Below are 15393 nucleotides of genomic sequence, written 5' to 3' on the forward strand. Positions count from 1 at the left end.
ACATTTTGTATAGATTGAGAGACCTATTTCCAGCACACACTCTTTACCAGAGCCTGAGGTAAGACACTCCATTGATATCTTTTTATTGGCTCTTTGAAATTAACTGAAGTTATTTATTAATATTAAATGCAAATCTTTGACAATCTTGTGGTGCCAAAGGGATGGCTTGAAAACAATCTTTTGACTCTAAAATGATCTTATGGACGTCTTTTGGTATAGTTATAGGAGAAGGCAACCCAGGTTATAATGCTCACATCAGCTGCATGGTTTCATTAGCCTCTCTTAAGTCCTGAATTAATCTCTACTTTTCTGACTTCTTTTTAATTACAAAAATAGGAGAATTCCAGGGTGGAGATTTGATGATATAATGTGACATTTATCCAGCTATTCTGGCACTAGCTGTTGGGCAGCTTGTAAGTTTTCTTCTATTCGAGGCCACTGATTACACATAAAGGCTTCTTACTTTTCCAGACAATTGGGTAACCTGCATGGGGTGCAGGTTTCTCAGTGACCTCTCCTAAAAATATTGTAATGTTACCTTGGAAGACCTTTTGCTAGGTATGATAGTATTGATTCTTCCCTTATTTTCCTTGCCTAGACCCTGATTGGTAACAATCCTTGCTGAAACATTTGATTAGCAATAACTGTTGGAGGAATTTAAATATACCCCATTTGGGGCATATGTCGGCCTCATAAATTTACAGGTAAATGAGGAACAATGTATGACTGAAAAGTTCTTTCATGACCTTTTCCATCCTTTCAGTAAAGCTCATCACTACTTTGTTCAGGATTTTGAGTCTGACCAATCCCTTGTTACTGTGAAATAGTCCAGTTTTTGGCAATTTTGAAGGCTATTGACTAACATGTATAACAGAAATATCCATACCAGTATGAAGAATTCTAGGAAACATTCTTTCATCTGTAAACAAAGTGAGTTCTGGTTACTGTGGAACTTTGACTTGTAGACAACAGATGTCAAATGGACCCAATCTGACATCTCCTCTCTTATCTCTCTTTGATTTTTGATTTGCACAATGGGAAGTAAAATTAATTGTGAAAGATTCTCTGGCTTGTCTTTACTACAGAAAATGAGTCCTAACCTTGATTTCTACTTCGTAATCAGTGTCAATGACTCCAGGGGCAACAAGGATCCCTTTCATAGCAATGCTACTTCTTCCCAACAGTAGCCCCATAGTGCCCTCTAATAAACCCCAGTGGGGAGAGCTTGCAATCCCATTTGGGGAGTCAGAACCATGTATATGGAAGAGCTGAGATTGAGCCCTGTGCTGCCTGGGGCTGCCCTTCAATGTTCCTGAATGGGTTTTCTTGTGGGAGAACAGGTTCCTTGGTTACCCCGAAAGTTGTCTATGACATGAGGCTAGCCCTTGTGTCCATTTCCTAAAAGGAGGTTCCCTTGGTCATTTCTCTTTGGCCTGTGCTTGCTAGTTCAATGTTTCTCTCTCCTGCATCTCTTGTACAGTCCTGGTTCCTTCCCTGGCCACAGGCTTACTCTCCTATCAGGACATTGCTTGATGTGATGCCCCATGAGACCACACCCAAAGCAGTTCCAGGAGACCCAGTAGATCTCAGTGTTCCTGGGCCTTGATGTCTTTGTTGGAAGGGAACATCATTAACAGTGTTTCCCTGTAAAGCAGCAGCTATGGTCAGTCCCTGATTATACAAGTGGTCAATATCTGAAAAAAAACCCGAATATAATCAGTAATGTTACTTTTCTTTCTAAAAGGCCTTCAAGCAGTTTTATGTATGGCATCAGCATTCTCAAAGGCTAGCTGTTTAACTATCAAAAGACTTGCTTCTGTATCTCATTCAACTGCTTTTCTAATCCACAGCCCCAGAATCTATTTCCTCCAAGCCAAAATATGGATGGGCTTATCACAGCAATACCCAGACGCGTGCACCAACTTCAGTCCTAGAGTTTTTATTGCTGTGAAGAGACACCATGACTCTGGCAACACTAATAAAGGAAATCATTTAAATCGGTGACTCACTTACATTGCAGAGGTGCAGTCTTATTATCACTGTGGCAAGCATGGTTGTGTGCAGGCAGACATGATACCTCAGAAGTTCCTGAGAGTACTTAATCTTGTAAGCAACAGGGAGTCAGCAACTGGGTGGTATCATGAGCAGGGGAAAATGCAAAGACAATCCCACAGTGCCACACAGACATGCTCACAGGCAGTCTGAGGGAGGCCATCCCTCAAGTGAGATTCCCTGTCTCCAGGTGACTATTCAGTGTGTCACATGGACAAAAGCAAACCAGCACACAGGGGCAGTAAAGGGAACAAGTACTAAATCTATATCCTGTGTATCTGTGCATATATTAAATGGAATGCTCTTATCTGAACCCTAAGCACTGACCAAATGCCTGCTGATGAAGAGAATCATAGAAAGGCAGATCTATGCATTTTCCTAGGAGGGAGAAACAAAGGCCTGACAGTAAAAACCAATTTTCACATGTAGTCCAAAGGCATAGGAAACAGTTCAGAACTGTGAGAATTAATTCATGATATGTAACAGAAGGGGAGTCAGCTACCGTGAAAACCTACAGCAAAAGACAGCCACTTTATTCACAAAGCAATAGCTCCAAATCGTCTTCACCAGGACCCTAGTTCTGATAAGTCATTCATGAAAAGATGGATGATTAATTACTGTATAATATTGTGGCTTGTATCAGAGAGCAACTTTGTTTCCTGAAGAGAGATTCTGGCTGAGGAGTCTGAGGAGGAAGGACCCTGACCTTGGAGCCAGATTTCCTTGTAAACGTGGCCTGAGTCCAAGTGAAGATGGGCCACAGCACATAATTATGATCCCAAATCCTGTGTCTGTGGAGATGGAGTGCAAGATGAAGAACACAATGTGAGACAGGGACCTGAATATGGTCCACTCGTGTTAGGAAACATGCGTGTATTCCCACATGAAAAAGAAGCAAAGATCGTAAGAGAACGAAGGTGTGTTACTGAGTAGACAGTGGTGTTTTCTTTGGCAACAAATAAGAGAATGCGAAAAGCCATTATATGTCAGATTAGGAAACAGGTGAAAGAGCAGAGAAGTGAGGCAAGAATAAATATTGAAGACAGACAGTGGACAAAGAACAAAGTCTGTGCTTCTGGTTAAAGCCTGCATTTCTCTGTGTCTCTGAGTTCTCTGTGCCTACTTCATCCTTTGGGAATAGAGACCAGGTTCACTCAGTCCCAGACTGTCTGTGCCTGTCCTTTGAAAGCCATGTGGCTCTACCTGGTGGCTCTAGTGGGCCTGTGGACCCTCCTGCGCTTGATCAGGGAGAGGCAGGTGGTGAGCCATCTCCAAGACAAGCATGTCTTCATCACGGGCTGTGACTCGGGCTTTGGGAACCTGCTGGCAAGACTGCTGGACAGAAGAGGCATGAGGGTGCTGGCTGCATGTCTGACGGAGAAGGGAGCCGAGGAGCTGAGGAACAAGACATCAGACAGGCTGGAGACAGTGATCCTTGACGTCACCAAGACAGAGAGTATTGTGGCAGCCACTCAGTGGGTGAAGGAGCGTGTTGGGAACAGAGGTATCGTTGAGATCTCTGTCTGTGTCTGCTGGTTTGTTGGCGGCATGAAGGGAATGTTTGCTTTGCCCACAATGATTCCCGATGTGGATGGGGGTGGAATTGAGGGGCTGCAGACTCCGGCCCTCCACAGCACATCAGCCCTTCCCCTTACTCCTATACCTAGTCCTTCAAGCTCTCTACTCTTGGTCAGCTGGTGCCCTGTGTGATCTCACGTCCCTCACTCCTGTCTGCCCTCTTCTGCCACTGTGTGGAGGAAGACTGGACTCTTGGCTGCTGAGTGCCACATTAGAGAGAGTGAGAGAGAGGAGGGTTGGTCCCTGGCTCTGTGTGAAGCTGGCTGGTCCTGTGACAGTTGCATCTCCTCTATCAGTACAGGAACCTGGTCTCCTCTTCCACCTGGGATTCCTTATGGGAAGCCAAAGTCATTGTCATGATTATGTGCACACTCACACTGGAGGATGACTTAGGAAAGAAAACCTAGGAAGGGCGCTCTCTCTCTCTCTCTCTCTCTCTCTCTCTCTCTCTCTATCTCTATCTCTATCTCTATCTCTATCTCTATCTCTCTCTCTTGCACACACATATACAGCCTGTGATGGGAGTCAGGAGTTGGTCTTCCTGGAGACCTTTTGACCAATGACTCAACCGGATGTAACCCATTCCTGGCACTGGAGGTTTTATTTAGTGGCATAAGATGTCTAGGTCAGGTATCATCCCCCATCCTATGGTGTACCCATTTTAATTCATAACCTATATTCATGTATTTTAGGAAGCTTCTACAGGAGTAGATTTCCATATGGCTCCTCAAAACAAAAGAAGATAAAATCTGGATGCCAAAGTGGAATATGACACATTGAGCAATTCTTTTTAATCAGCAAATGCCGTGCTTATTCTCAGTCAAGCAGTCTCCAATGCACCCTGCACAGATAGTGATAGATTAGATGTGGTATTAGTTGTAAGCCTTACTGATTGGTTACTTGAGCATCCAGGACCCAAAGACCAGAGGCGCTGAGGTGCAAGGAAGGGCAGCATTTTCTGTGGTTGAGTGGGGAGGCTCAGTACTGTTGGTGATGAGCAAACCTTGTCACTTCCCTTATCCTGTCCCTGGGTTCTGCAGGCATCTGAGGAGAACTGCTCAATATTGATGTCGGATCCTGCAAGGCCCAGCTTAATCAGAGCCTTGAACACAGCACTGTTTTCCAAAACATCCTCCAATCAGGTCTTTAGGTTTTTGTTCTAATTTCATCCAGGCATTAATTTGTCCTCTCTTTTCTCCTGGTATTCTCCTCGGTTTCCACTCTCCCCAATACTACCTCATTACTGCTTCTACTTGCCCTTTGAAAGATAAGGCCACAGTGCGTAGTAGTTAGTTTTCTATGTCTGTGGAGGAAGCCCATGACCATGGAAATCCTTATGAAGGAAGGCATTTAATGGGGGCTGGCTTACAGTTTCAGAGGTTTAGTTCATTATCGGAATGTCGGAAAGCCTGGTGTCACACAGGCAGGCACGGTGCAGGAGAATGAGCTGAGGGTTCTACATCCAGATCAGTTCTACATGCATCCATCCGGACAGCAGGAAGATTGAGACCCTGGGCCTGGCTTTTTCTTTTCAAAGCCATTATCCAAACCCCAGTGACACACTTCCTCCAGCAAAGCCACATTTCCTAATCCTTCTCAAAATTGCTTTCCCCAATGACCAAGCTACCAAATCTATAAGAAGGGACAATTCCAATTCCATCCATTACCACAAATGAAAGAATAAAATATCTAAAAGGATGGGGAGAATCTGGAAAACATAATCACAATTGCCTGTTCTCTAGATCAGCATGGGCACACCGCATCCTAACACCCAATCTTAAAATCAGCAAGTGAGAATGAGTGCTTTTTGCTTCCCAGGCAGAGACCTGGGTCATGGAGACCTAGAGGATCGTGTCCATGCTGTGAGCTTACAGCCTCAGGGACGGTTCCCCAGCCCTGATGACACCATGCTGCTCTTCATGTGTTCTAGTCTCCAGGAAACACATGTCTAAGCTGTCTTATCTTGTGGACTGTGCATTTCATCCATAACTGTACCTGTGCTTGTGACTCTCTCTCTTCCCACTGTACCCAGGACTGTGGGGCCTGGTCAACAATGCTGGCATCTCCATCCCCTCGGGGCCCAATGAGTGGATGAACAAAGAGGATTTTGCAAAGATACTGGATGTGAACCTATTGGGCGTGATCGAGGTGACTCTGAGCATGCTGCCCTTAGTGAGGAAGGCCAGGGGACGTGTGGTCAACGTCTCCAGCATCATGGGTCGAGTATCTTTCTTTGGTGGTGGTTACAGCATCTCCAAGTATGGTGTGGAGGCCTTCTCGGACTCCCTCAGGTATTTGCCAGGTTTGATGGTCCCTGAGGGAAGCTTATTGGGGATCTATTTAATCAAGGCCTTTAGTATGCCATCACAAAGGAGGACACCCTGGAATTTGGAGGTCCTTTCACCTCATCTTCGATGAATCAGACATTGAGAAGCACATTTCCATGTCTCTAGTAGAGGGCAGGACTGAGAGCTGATTCATCTTTCCTGTCATGGAGGAAGCAGGGCACCGGGAGTCATTAGTGACATAGAATTTGGCCTGTAAGTGTTTGGGGTCAAAAATACCAACCTTTGAGCTCTATGATGCAAAACACATATTTGAGTTGGGCTGAACACCTCATTCATATCGACAGACAGGTGTGAGGGAGGCCCCTGTGCAGTCCATAATCAACACAATGTAGCAAGCAGAAATGTTTTGAGTCTGAACTAAAGACTACAGCAACTGAGAGAAGAGACACAAACAATGTGGGTCCTTCCCTAGGAGTGGCCATGGCCCAGTCAGCTGTGTCAGACATGGTTGTCATCTCTTTGTCGTCAGGGTCCCCTAGCAGGACTGGGCAGCAGCAGAGTGAAGGTTGAACATGGAAACCTGGAACCTGATTGTAGGTGGATTCTCCTTGGGGAAAGGATGTGAGATATGGAGGAGGATGGTCACCAGGTGGGCTGAAGTAGACCTGAGGAGAGCGGTAGGGTGCTAGACAGTTATGTAGAGCACATCAAAGGTATGGCAAGAGGGGAGCCATTCGGGGTAGGTCCATGGCTGCAGGGAACATGGAGGCTGTGGATGGGAGGAAGTGGCAGGCAAGGGCTTGCTCTCTGAAGACCCCTACGGGAAGCAAGGGGGAGATGTCCTGGGAGCATCCTGGGACCGATGAGGGCAGACTGAGACTTAGGGGTGAGATGGAGGTGACCTGGGCAAGGATGGTGATCTTTTCGTCAACCCTACACGGAGAGAGCTCACACATGCTGTCATAGAACAGAGTGCCTGGTTTTAGGCAGGTGAGCTTCATGGTCCAAATACTTAGGATGACATTTAAAGCGCAAAGGCATTGCCCTCACCATGAGTTTCATCCCCATCTGCTAGACAACGCCTGTCTGAAGCTGTGGCCTCTCCTCACCACAGGCTCATGTTGTCATGTGACTGTACTCTGATTCTGAGTGACTTCACAGAATTCCTCTGAAGTCCTTAATGTCTGTTTGTCTTGCAGGAGGGAGCTCTCCTATTTTGGAGTGAAGGTGGCTATTGTAGAGCCTGGCTACTTCTGGACTGGTGCTTCCAATAGTGACATGCATTTATGTAATGCTAAGATGCTGTGGGACCGGGCCAGCTCAGAAGTCAAAGAGGTGTATGGAGAGAAGTTTCTGGCATCCCGTATGCGATTTTTGAGGGCCTAAGTCAAACTAGTCTGAATCCCTAGGCTCATATTATTTTTACCCGATGTAACCATATGACCTTTCTCTTCAAAGGAAGAGCATTTAGACCCATGGCATGGGTGGGCACATTTTCGGGATGTGAGTTCCTTGACCTAGAGCTTGGGACTCTGTTCCATCTGAACCCCTCATCCTCTTCAGCCGAGAGTGAAGTCACCAATGGAAGCAGGGTTAGACAGCACTTTCCATGAGCTGACACCCAGGTGGAGCATGTGCATGGTTGCTCCTTGAATCTGGGGTGTGTCTTCTGAAGACCTGTGACAGGCTAGGATTGGGCTCTAGTGAGGCTTTCCTCCATGTTGGTCGAGAATATCCGTGGTAGAGGTAATCACCCCCTGAATACTTTCTCCTTCTGCACAGATATAACAAGGCTAAAGTCACTGGACCAAAAGTGCAATGAGGACCTCTCCTTGGTGACGGACTGCATGGAGCATGCACTGACTTCCCGTCACCCCCGGACCCGATACTCAGCTGGTTGGGATGCCAAGCTCTTCCTCATCCCTGTGAGCTACCTGCCCACCTTTCTTGCCGATGCCATCTTCTACAGGGCCTCTCTGAAGCCTGACAAAGCTCTGTGAAGCCTGCTTCTGATTCTATAGTTGGGGGGAATAAGAGTGCAGTGTGAGGGAGAGAATCCTCAGGAGAAGACAGATGCTAGGCTCGGGACAAACTCATCATTGGGAGGAACATCCACAGGTGCCTGACTTGTCTTCTTTCGGTGTGACCAAGGAGAACATAGAGCCACAGGAGAAACTGCTATGTCTATGCAATGATTCCAATTTTGGTAAAAACACAAAGTGATCTTTCTTGTATCATTATCATCCATTTTACTCAGTTTAATTTTAAAAAATTTCTTGCCTGTCTGCATGTGTGTTTATATTGCATGTGAGTAGGAATACCCATAGAGTCCAGATGATTGATTTCCCTGGGCCTGCACTTACAGGCTCTTGTGAATTACCTAACTGTAGAGCTGGGAACACAGTTTTGGTCCTCTAGTCTACCACCTGTCCCTATGGCTAAACTCCTTATTTACATCTCTAGTTAATTTTCTATTTTGAGACAGGATCTCACTATGTCCCCCAGGTACATCATGACCTTCTCAATCTCTAGCCTTGCTTTAGCACATCTCTTAGGTCTGACACCCAGGGGACCTTTGAGGGGCAGCGAGGGAATGAAGAAAGAACAGACACACAGACATGGACTGAAAAGCTGGCATCAGTGGCTCGTGTGTGCTCTGATGGAGCCTCAGCTGCTCCACTGTAAGCTGCAGCCTCGGCTTGTTTATTATAACAGCGAAGGGGAAGAGGCTGTCTAGGCTCTGTAGGAGGTCTGAAGGCAGCTGTCTCGGGCTAGAACCTCCAGGGAGCAGCAGTTGCTTGGTTTTGCTCACATTTAACCAGTACTGGAGAGTGCATACCACCATGCATTGATTATATTATATCATATTATATTCAACCAATACATTTAAATACTATTACTCATGATAATAGTCTAGCATGTAATACTTCAAGCAATTCTTCATCAGACTCACAATGAGTGTTGGTTCCAGCATCAGGGCAGTGAAGAGACAGGATGACCAGGATGTGAAGGAGCTCAGAGACTCCAAATGCTCCTGTGTAGTTCATTCAGACCAGCCCATGTTCTCCCAGTAGGGAGAGCAAGACCAGGGCATGGTGGGTCACTCCTGCAATGTTAGCATTCTGCAAAGCTGAGGCAGGAGGATCGCTGTGAGTGGAAGGCAAGTGGGACTATGAAGTCTGCTGGATTTACAGCTCCCTCTACATACGTGTGAACATAAATGTGTATATTCACAAACACCTTCACACACAAATCACATTTTAGAAAAAAACAATAGCATTTCTTAGCCTACAGACTATAGATTGCAAGGAAGCTAATCACGAATCTCTTCTAAAATTCCATCCATAGTAGAAAATAAAAGGTTTTTTAAATTTCTGAATAATAATATTATCCACTATTGGCACAGAATTTTACAAAATGTAAATAGCACATTATTCATCTATCTTTCTATCTATCATATATATATATATCTTTACACTTTAATATATATGTAAAGTGTAAAGACATCCAATCATTTACTTCAGATAAATCCTTGGGAGATGATCCTAGATGTCCTAGGCTCTTATTAAGCAGGCAGTTATGAATAGCTGGTTTGAAGGGTGATTTTGTAATGTAATGACAGGGTTTGGCCAGCAGGTGCCGGAGGTGTAACGCCAAAGCAGGTCCTGGGCTGCTGTACCTCTGCTCTGGCTTTGGGTTCCGAAGTCGCGCCTCCTGTAAATTCTAAGCAGGACTGGAAGCAACTACACGGAACAGATTTTGGTTAGAGGGAAAAGAAAGGAGCAGCGTGCAAGTGCAGGAGGTGCCGAGGGACCGCCAGTCGGTGGTAGGCAGGCAGAACGTAGAAGCCACTCTGCTCAGTGCTGTGGGGGCAGCCATGGGCTGTGAGTACGTGGAAAGGAACGCAAAGCTGCAGTCCAATCTGCTGCAGGCAGCATTCCAAATTAGGAGCTCCAGCTACTGAAGGGCATTCAGCTGCTTGCAGCTAGCTGCTGGCTTTTGTGGGCTCTGTTGCTTAAACGGAGCAGAGCAGAATGGCTGGAGTCGTGTCAGAATGCAGAGCACGCGTGCTTGGCTGAGGAGCGGCTGTCCATACTGGCCAGGTGTGCCAGGAGCCGGGGAATGGCCAAGATGGGAGCAGGAACTAAGCAGCTCATGGGTGCCTACAGGCTAAGGCTCTGGTTCCCCCTCACAGGCAGCGGAACACAGGAGGGGGCAGCTGAATTTCAAGGGGATCCTGCCTCTCGGGATTCTAGCAGGGTGTCTTGGCAAGGCGTGGGAAGCTGATGCCATGCACGTTAGCAGCAGGCCATGGGGTTCAGTTGGGCACTAAATGTAGGACAATCCACAAGTGCTGACTGAGGTTTCTTTCCTGCCCAGTTCCCCCAGCTGTTAAGTCCCAAGCAGATCACACAAAGTTCTACATTAGTTATAAACTGATTGGTCCATTAGCTCAGGCTTCTTATTAACTCTTTTAACTTATATTAGTCCACAATTCTTATCTGTGTTAGCCACATGGATCAGTACCTTTTTCAGTGAGGCAGTCACATCTTGCTTCTTCTGTGTCTGGGCCAGGACTGTGGAGGAATGGGCTTTTCTCTTCCCACCACTCTCCTGTTCTCATTGCCCCACCTCTACTTCCTGTCTGTTTGTCCCACCTATACTTCCTGCTTAGCTACTGGCCAATTAGCATTTATTTAAAACATAGTTGTAAGAATACAGAGCATTGTCCCACACCATACAAGAGCCCCTTGAAAGGGATATCAAGAATTTATTAGAATACACTCACAGATACACAACTAGGTAAATAGCTGCCAAGATCTTACATTATGTCTGGGCATGAAACAGCAGTCTGAGCTCCGACCACCACTGAGGGAGGGAGAGAGGGAGAAGGGGAGCAGGAAAAAAAGAGAGAGTTCAGCCGCCCCCCTCTTTCCTTTGAAGAGGTCACTTCGGTAGAAAAGATTCACCACCTCTAACCTCTATCTGGTCAAGTCACACAGAGAGTAACACCCACTAGAGTACCCTGGTGTGGAACAGTCGCTGTGAATGTGTATTACTATCAATGGCAAACTCTGCCCTGTGGGAAGTCTAAGGCCCTCCCCCCTCCATCCAAGCCTAGGAAGCTTTGCATCCAAATAGACTAGGGTCCCAAAAAGCCAGTACCTGCAGTAGAAACAAGCCTAGTGCCTTTATCAATGGCTTCTCAGTCAGCCCCCATTGTCAGCCACATTCACAGAGTCTGGTTTGATCACATTTTCAATCAGTTTCGGTCCAGCTGGATTTGATGAGCTCCCATTAGAACAGGCACACTGTCTCAGTGGTTGGACCAACTCCTTGCGGTCCTGACTTCCTTGCTAATCTTCTCTGTCTTTCTGCTCTTCAACTGGACCTTGGGAGCTCAGTCCGTTGCTCTGATGAGGGTGTCTGTCTCTGTCTCCATCTGTCGCGGACAAAGATTCTATGGTGATATTTGAGATAATCATCAGGTGATAGTGGGGCAAGGACAGTTCAGGCACCCTCTGCTCTGCTGCCCAAGGACCTAGCTGGGGACATCCCCGTGGACACATGGGATCCTCTCTAGAGCCAAGTCTCTTGCCAACCCTAAAATGGCCCTTAATGTAGATATCTTCTTCCCTGCTCCTATATCCGCCCTTCCTCCATCTCCACACTCCCACTCCCCCAAGCTCTCTCCAGTCTTTCCTTTTTCTCTTCTCTCTCCCCCTCTCCCCTTCCTCCAACCTAACCCCACCCCTACCCCCACCCCCATGCTCCCAACTTTTGCCTGGCAATCTTGTTTGCTTCCAATTTCCAGGAGGATCTATATATGTTTTTCTTTGGGTTCACATTGTTATTTGGCTTCTCTAGGCTTAATGTCCTTTGTTTATGGCTAGGGTCCACTAATGAATGAGTACATTCCATATTCATCTTTTTGGGTCTGGGTTATCTCACTCAGGATACTGTTTTCTATTTCCATCCATTTGCATGCAAAATTCAAAATGTCATTATTTTTTACCTCTGAGAAGTACTCTAATGTGTATATATTCCACACTTTCTTTATCCATTCTAACATTGAGGGGCATAGCAGCTATTTTATAATAGCCAGAACCTGGAAACAACCTAGATTCCTCTCTCTTTTTTTTAAACAAAGAAAAATATCCATAGTTCATTATTTGGGAATGTGAGCCTGGTATCCCAGGCTACTTTCTGCTGGTTGGGGGCACTGATAAGCTTATGGGGACCTAAAAAATTTTTGAATTTTAATCAAATCCTGACTAGAGTATTCTGTGAGTTTTGATCATCTCAGGCAGCAGTCTTGAATCTGTTCTGGATATTGAACTCAGACATCCAGGCCATCTGTTCCTACCGGAGATTTCTCAGTTGGTCTTCCTTGATCAAACCTGATTTTTCTTAGCTCAGAATGAATCTACAGCCTCTCATTTCCTGTGGAAACAAAAGCAAAATCTCTTCTCCAAAGTAACATACCTTTTGACTTCAATTTTGAAGTTAAGGTATTTTCAAAATACCTATCTTGGATTAATTCAGCAGCATTTTAAAGCAAATATCTTTTAGCAGCTGTTTCTCCTTCCTCAGCATTCAAACAATTCAAAGAGAGCATAATAACATACAGTATCCAGATTCTCTGTGTATTTTTCATCTTTATGTGGCTTTACTTTAACCTCTATTTCTTTTATTTTTATGTTTACTTTTTGAGACATGTTCTCTGTATATCTTTGGCTGTCCTGGAACTCCCTCTGTAGACCAGGCTGTCTTTTAACTCAAAGAGATCCACCTGCCTCTGCTTCCCAAGTGCCAGCAATTAAAGGTGTATGATACCATGCCTTGAACTCACAGAGATCTGTCTGCCTCTGCCTCCCAGGCATTGGGATTAAAGGTGTGTGCCACCACACCTTGAACTCACAGAGGTCTGCCTGCCTCTGTCTCCCAAGTGTTGGGATTAAAAGTGTATGCCACCAAAACCAACTACTCTTTTTTTCCTTTTTTATTTTAAGGACTTTAACCTTTAGCTTGCATATATTTTTAACACACTATAAACCATTTAGAGGGTTTTTTTGTCTTGAAATCTCTCTTTACTGTATATCTCTCTCTTTTTATGACCACATGAGTCTTTAATTTGCTAAGCAATATGGAGATGAATTAAAGCCATGGCTTTGATGGCTGGATCCAGCCCATTCCTTAGCTTTCTGAAATTCCAGGTTCATGGTGGGGGTACTGGCTGGAGCCATGTTTATTGCCACAACTCTATGGCATTTCATAGTTCCTGACACCACCAGAAGGCATGCAGTCAGCTTTTTAGCAACACCAATTAAGTGTTTCGTGGCAGGACCTCTTAAAAGTGCTGCAAGGTTTTGCAGCTAAAGCTGATTCAGGAAGCCTCTCTTAAATGAGATGCATTTGCCTCTAGCAAACAGAGCAGACCTGAGAAACTGCTGCTACCAATAAGCCATGCTTTACTCTATTCTTCTCTGTCTAGAATTACTTCCCAAGATCACTGAGGCTTTATGTGGATGCAGTTATCCACGTGGGCACCATTCTGTAACATGAGGGCCTGCTTCTTGGGGTTTCTGTTCTGCCAGTTCCTACAGCTGGTAAGCCCCAAAGAAATTACACAGAGGTCTATATTAATGATAAACTGATTGGCCCATTTGCTCAGGCTCCTTATTAACTTATAACTTATATTAACCCAGGGCTGGAGAGATGGCTCAGAGGTTAAGAGCATTGCCTGCTCTTCCAAAGGTCCTGAGTTCAATTCCCAGCAACCACATGGTGGCTCACAACCATCTGTAATGAGGTCTGGTGCCCTCTTCTTGCCTGCAGGCATATACACAGACAGAATATTGTATACATAATAAATAAATAAATATTTTTTAAAAAAACTTATATTAACCCATTATTCTTATCTATGTTAGTCACATGTCTCAGTACCTTTTTCAGTGGGATAGGTCACATCCTGCTTCTTTGGTGTCTGGACAGGACTGGAGAAAAATCTTCCCTATTCCCAGAATTCTCCTGATCTCTTTTCCCTGCTTGTACATCCTGTCTGGTTGTCCTGTCTATCCTTCCTGCCTGGCTACTGGCCAATCAGCATTTATTTAAAACATAATTAACAGAAAACAGAATTGTCCTGTACCATGCTGTGATTATCATTAATGAATAAAGAAGCTGCTTTGGACCTATAGCAGGGCAGAACAGAGGTAGGCAGGGAAAACTATACTGAATGCTGGGAGAAAGGAGGCAAAGTCAAGGAGAAGCCATGTAGCCCTGCCAGAGACAGATACTGGAACTTTAGCTGGTAAGCCACAGCCATGCGATGATGCACAGATTAATAGAAAGGGGTTAAATTAGTATGTAGGAGCTAGTCAATAAGAAGCTAGAGCTAATGGGCCAAGCAGTGATTTAATTAATACAGTTTCTGTGTGATTATTTTGGGTCTGAGCTGCTGGGCAGCCAGGAAACAAACAAGTGGCCTTCCTCCAACAAATTACAGATATGCGCCGGGCGATGGTGGCGCATGCCTTTAATCCCAGCACTCGGGAGGCAGAGGCAGGTGGATCTCTGTGAGTTTGAGACCAGCCTGGTCTACAGAGCTAGTTCCAGGACAGGCTCCAAAGCCACAAAGAAACCCTGTGTCGAAAAACCAAAAAAAAAATTACAGATATGCAATAAAGACAAATACAGATGGAAAAGTATGGGTTGCAGTGTTGGATTAATTCTTGGGAGAGAGAAGAAAATGAATACAGACAATTATAAAAAGAAGTAAATGTCTTTTTTAAGTCTTTAAGAAGACAGAGTATAGACAGTCATAGATTAAAGGAATAAAGATAATAAAATTACTATCAAAAGGTAATAGAGCAAAAACAAGCCACATAAAGATGAAATATGCACAGAGAGTCTGGATTATGTATACTATTGTGGTTTCTTTGAATTTTTTTGACTGTAAAGAGACAATTGATTCTGGGGATTACTAAGATAAACCAACATATATACTTTAAAGGTATCTTGTTTTCAAAATATGGATCTAGGGATTCATTGCTTTAGAAAAGAGGTTCTTCTTTTGTTTCCACAGAGGATGAAAACCTGTGGATTCATTCCAAGCTAATGTGGTTTGATGGACCAAGACCCACTAAAAGGTCACTTTGAACACCCCTCAAAAAATTACTTTACCCAATAAACAGCAGAAAGCAGTTTGGAGAATAACTATGCTCATATCTCTAAATATTGTTTATAATTTTTTTTACATTTAAAGAGGGAAATGATATAGATATTTGCATTGGTATGGATCTTGCTTTATTGATATAAATTTATGGTCAATTTTGTTATATGTATATTTCTGATCCTGATTAAGGTATTATATTTGTCTAGCTCATTTAAAAAAGTAATGTATAATTAAAAATTATAGGTTAATAGATAGTCATCTATAATAGTCAAGCTGTAGTCATGATAGTTAGGTTTT

The 15393-nt window shown here is 44.5% G+C and overlaps 2 protein-coding genes across 2 annotated transcripts in view; both read left to right on the forward strand.

Moving 5' to 3' along the window:
• LOC142838650 (retinol dehydrogenase 16-like) overlaps positions 1 to 15393 on the forward strand; it is a 33878-nt gene that overhangs the window by 6910 nt on the left and 11575 nt on the right. The window lies entirely within an intron of this gene.
• LOC142838649 (retinol dehydrogenase 16-like) lies at positions 3120 to 8203 on the forward strand. The gene is made up of 4 exons (XM_075954199.1): positions 3120 to 3556; positions 5663 to 5921; positions 7118 to 7281; positions 7701 to 8203. Exons 1-4 carry the CDS (start codon positions 3244 to 3246, stop codon positions 7916 to 7918), a joined length of 954 nt encoding a protein of 317 aa, XP_075810314.1. The 5' UTR covers positions 3120 to 3243; the 3' UTR covers positions 7919 to 8203.

This window comes from Microtus pennsylvanicus, chromosome 20 (assembly GCF_037038515.1).
Source record: "Microtus pennsylvanicus isolate mMicPen1 chromosome 20, mMicPen1.hap1, whole genome shotgun sequence".
Taxonomy (NCBI): domain Eukaryota; kingdom Metazoa; phylum Chordata; class Mammalia; order Rodentia; family Cricetidae; genus Microtus; species Microtus pennsylvanicus.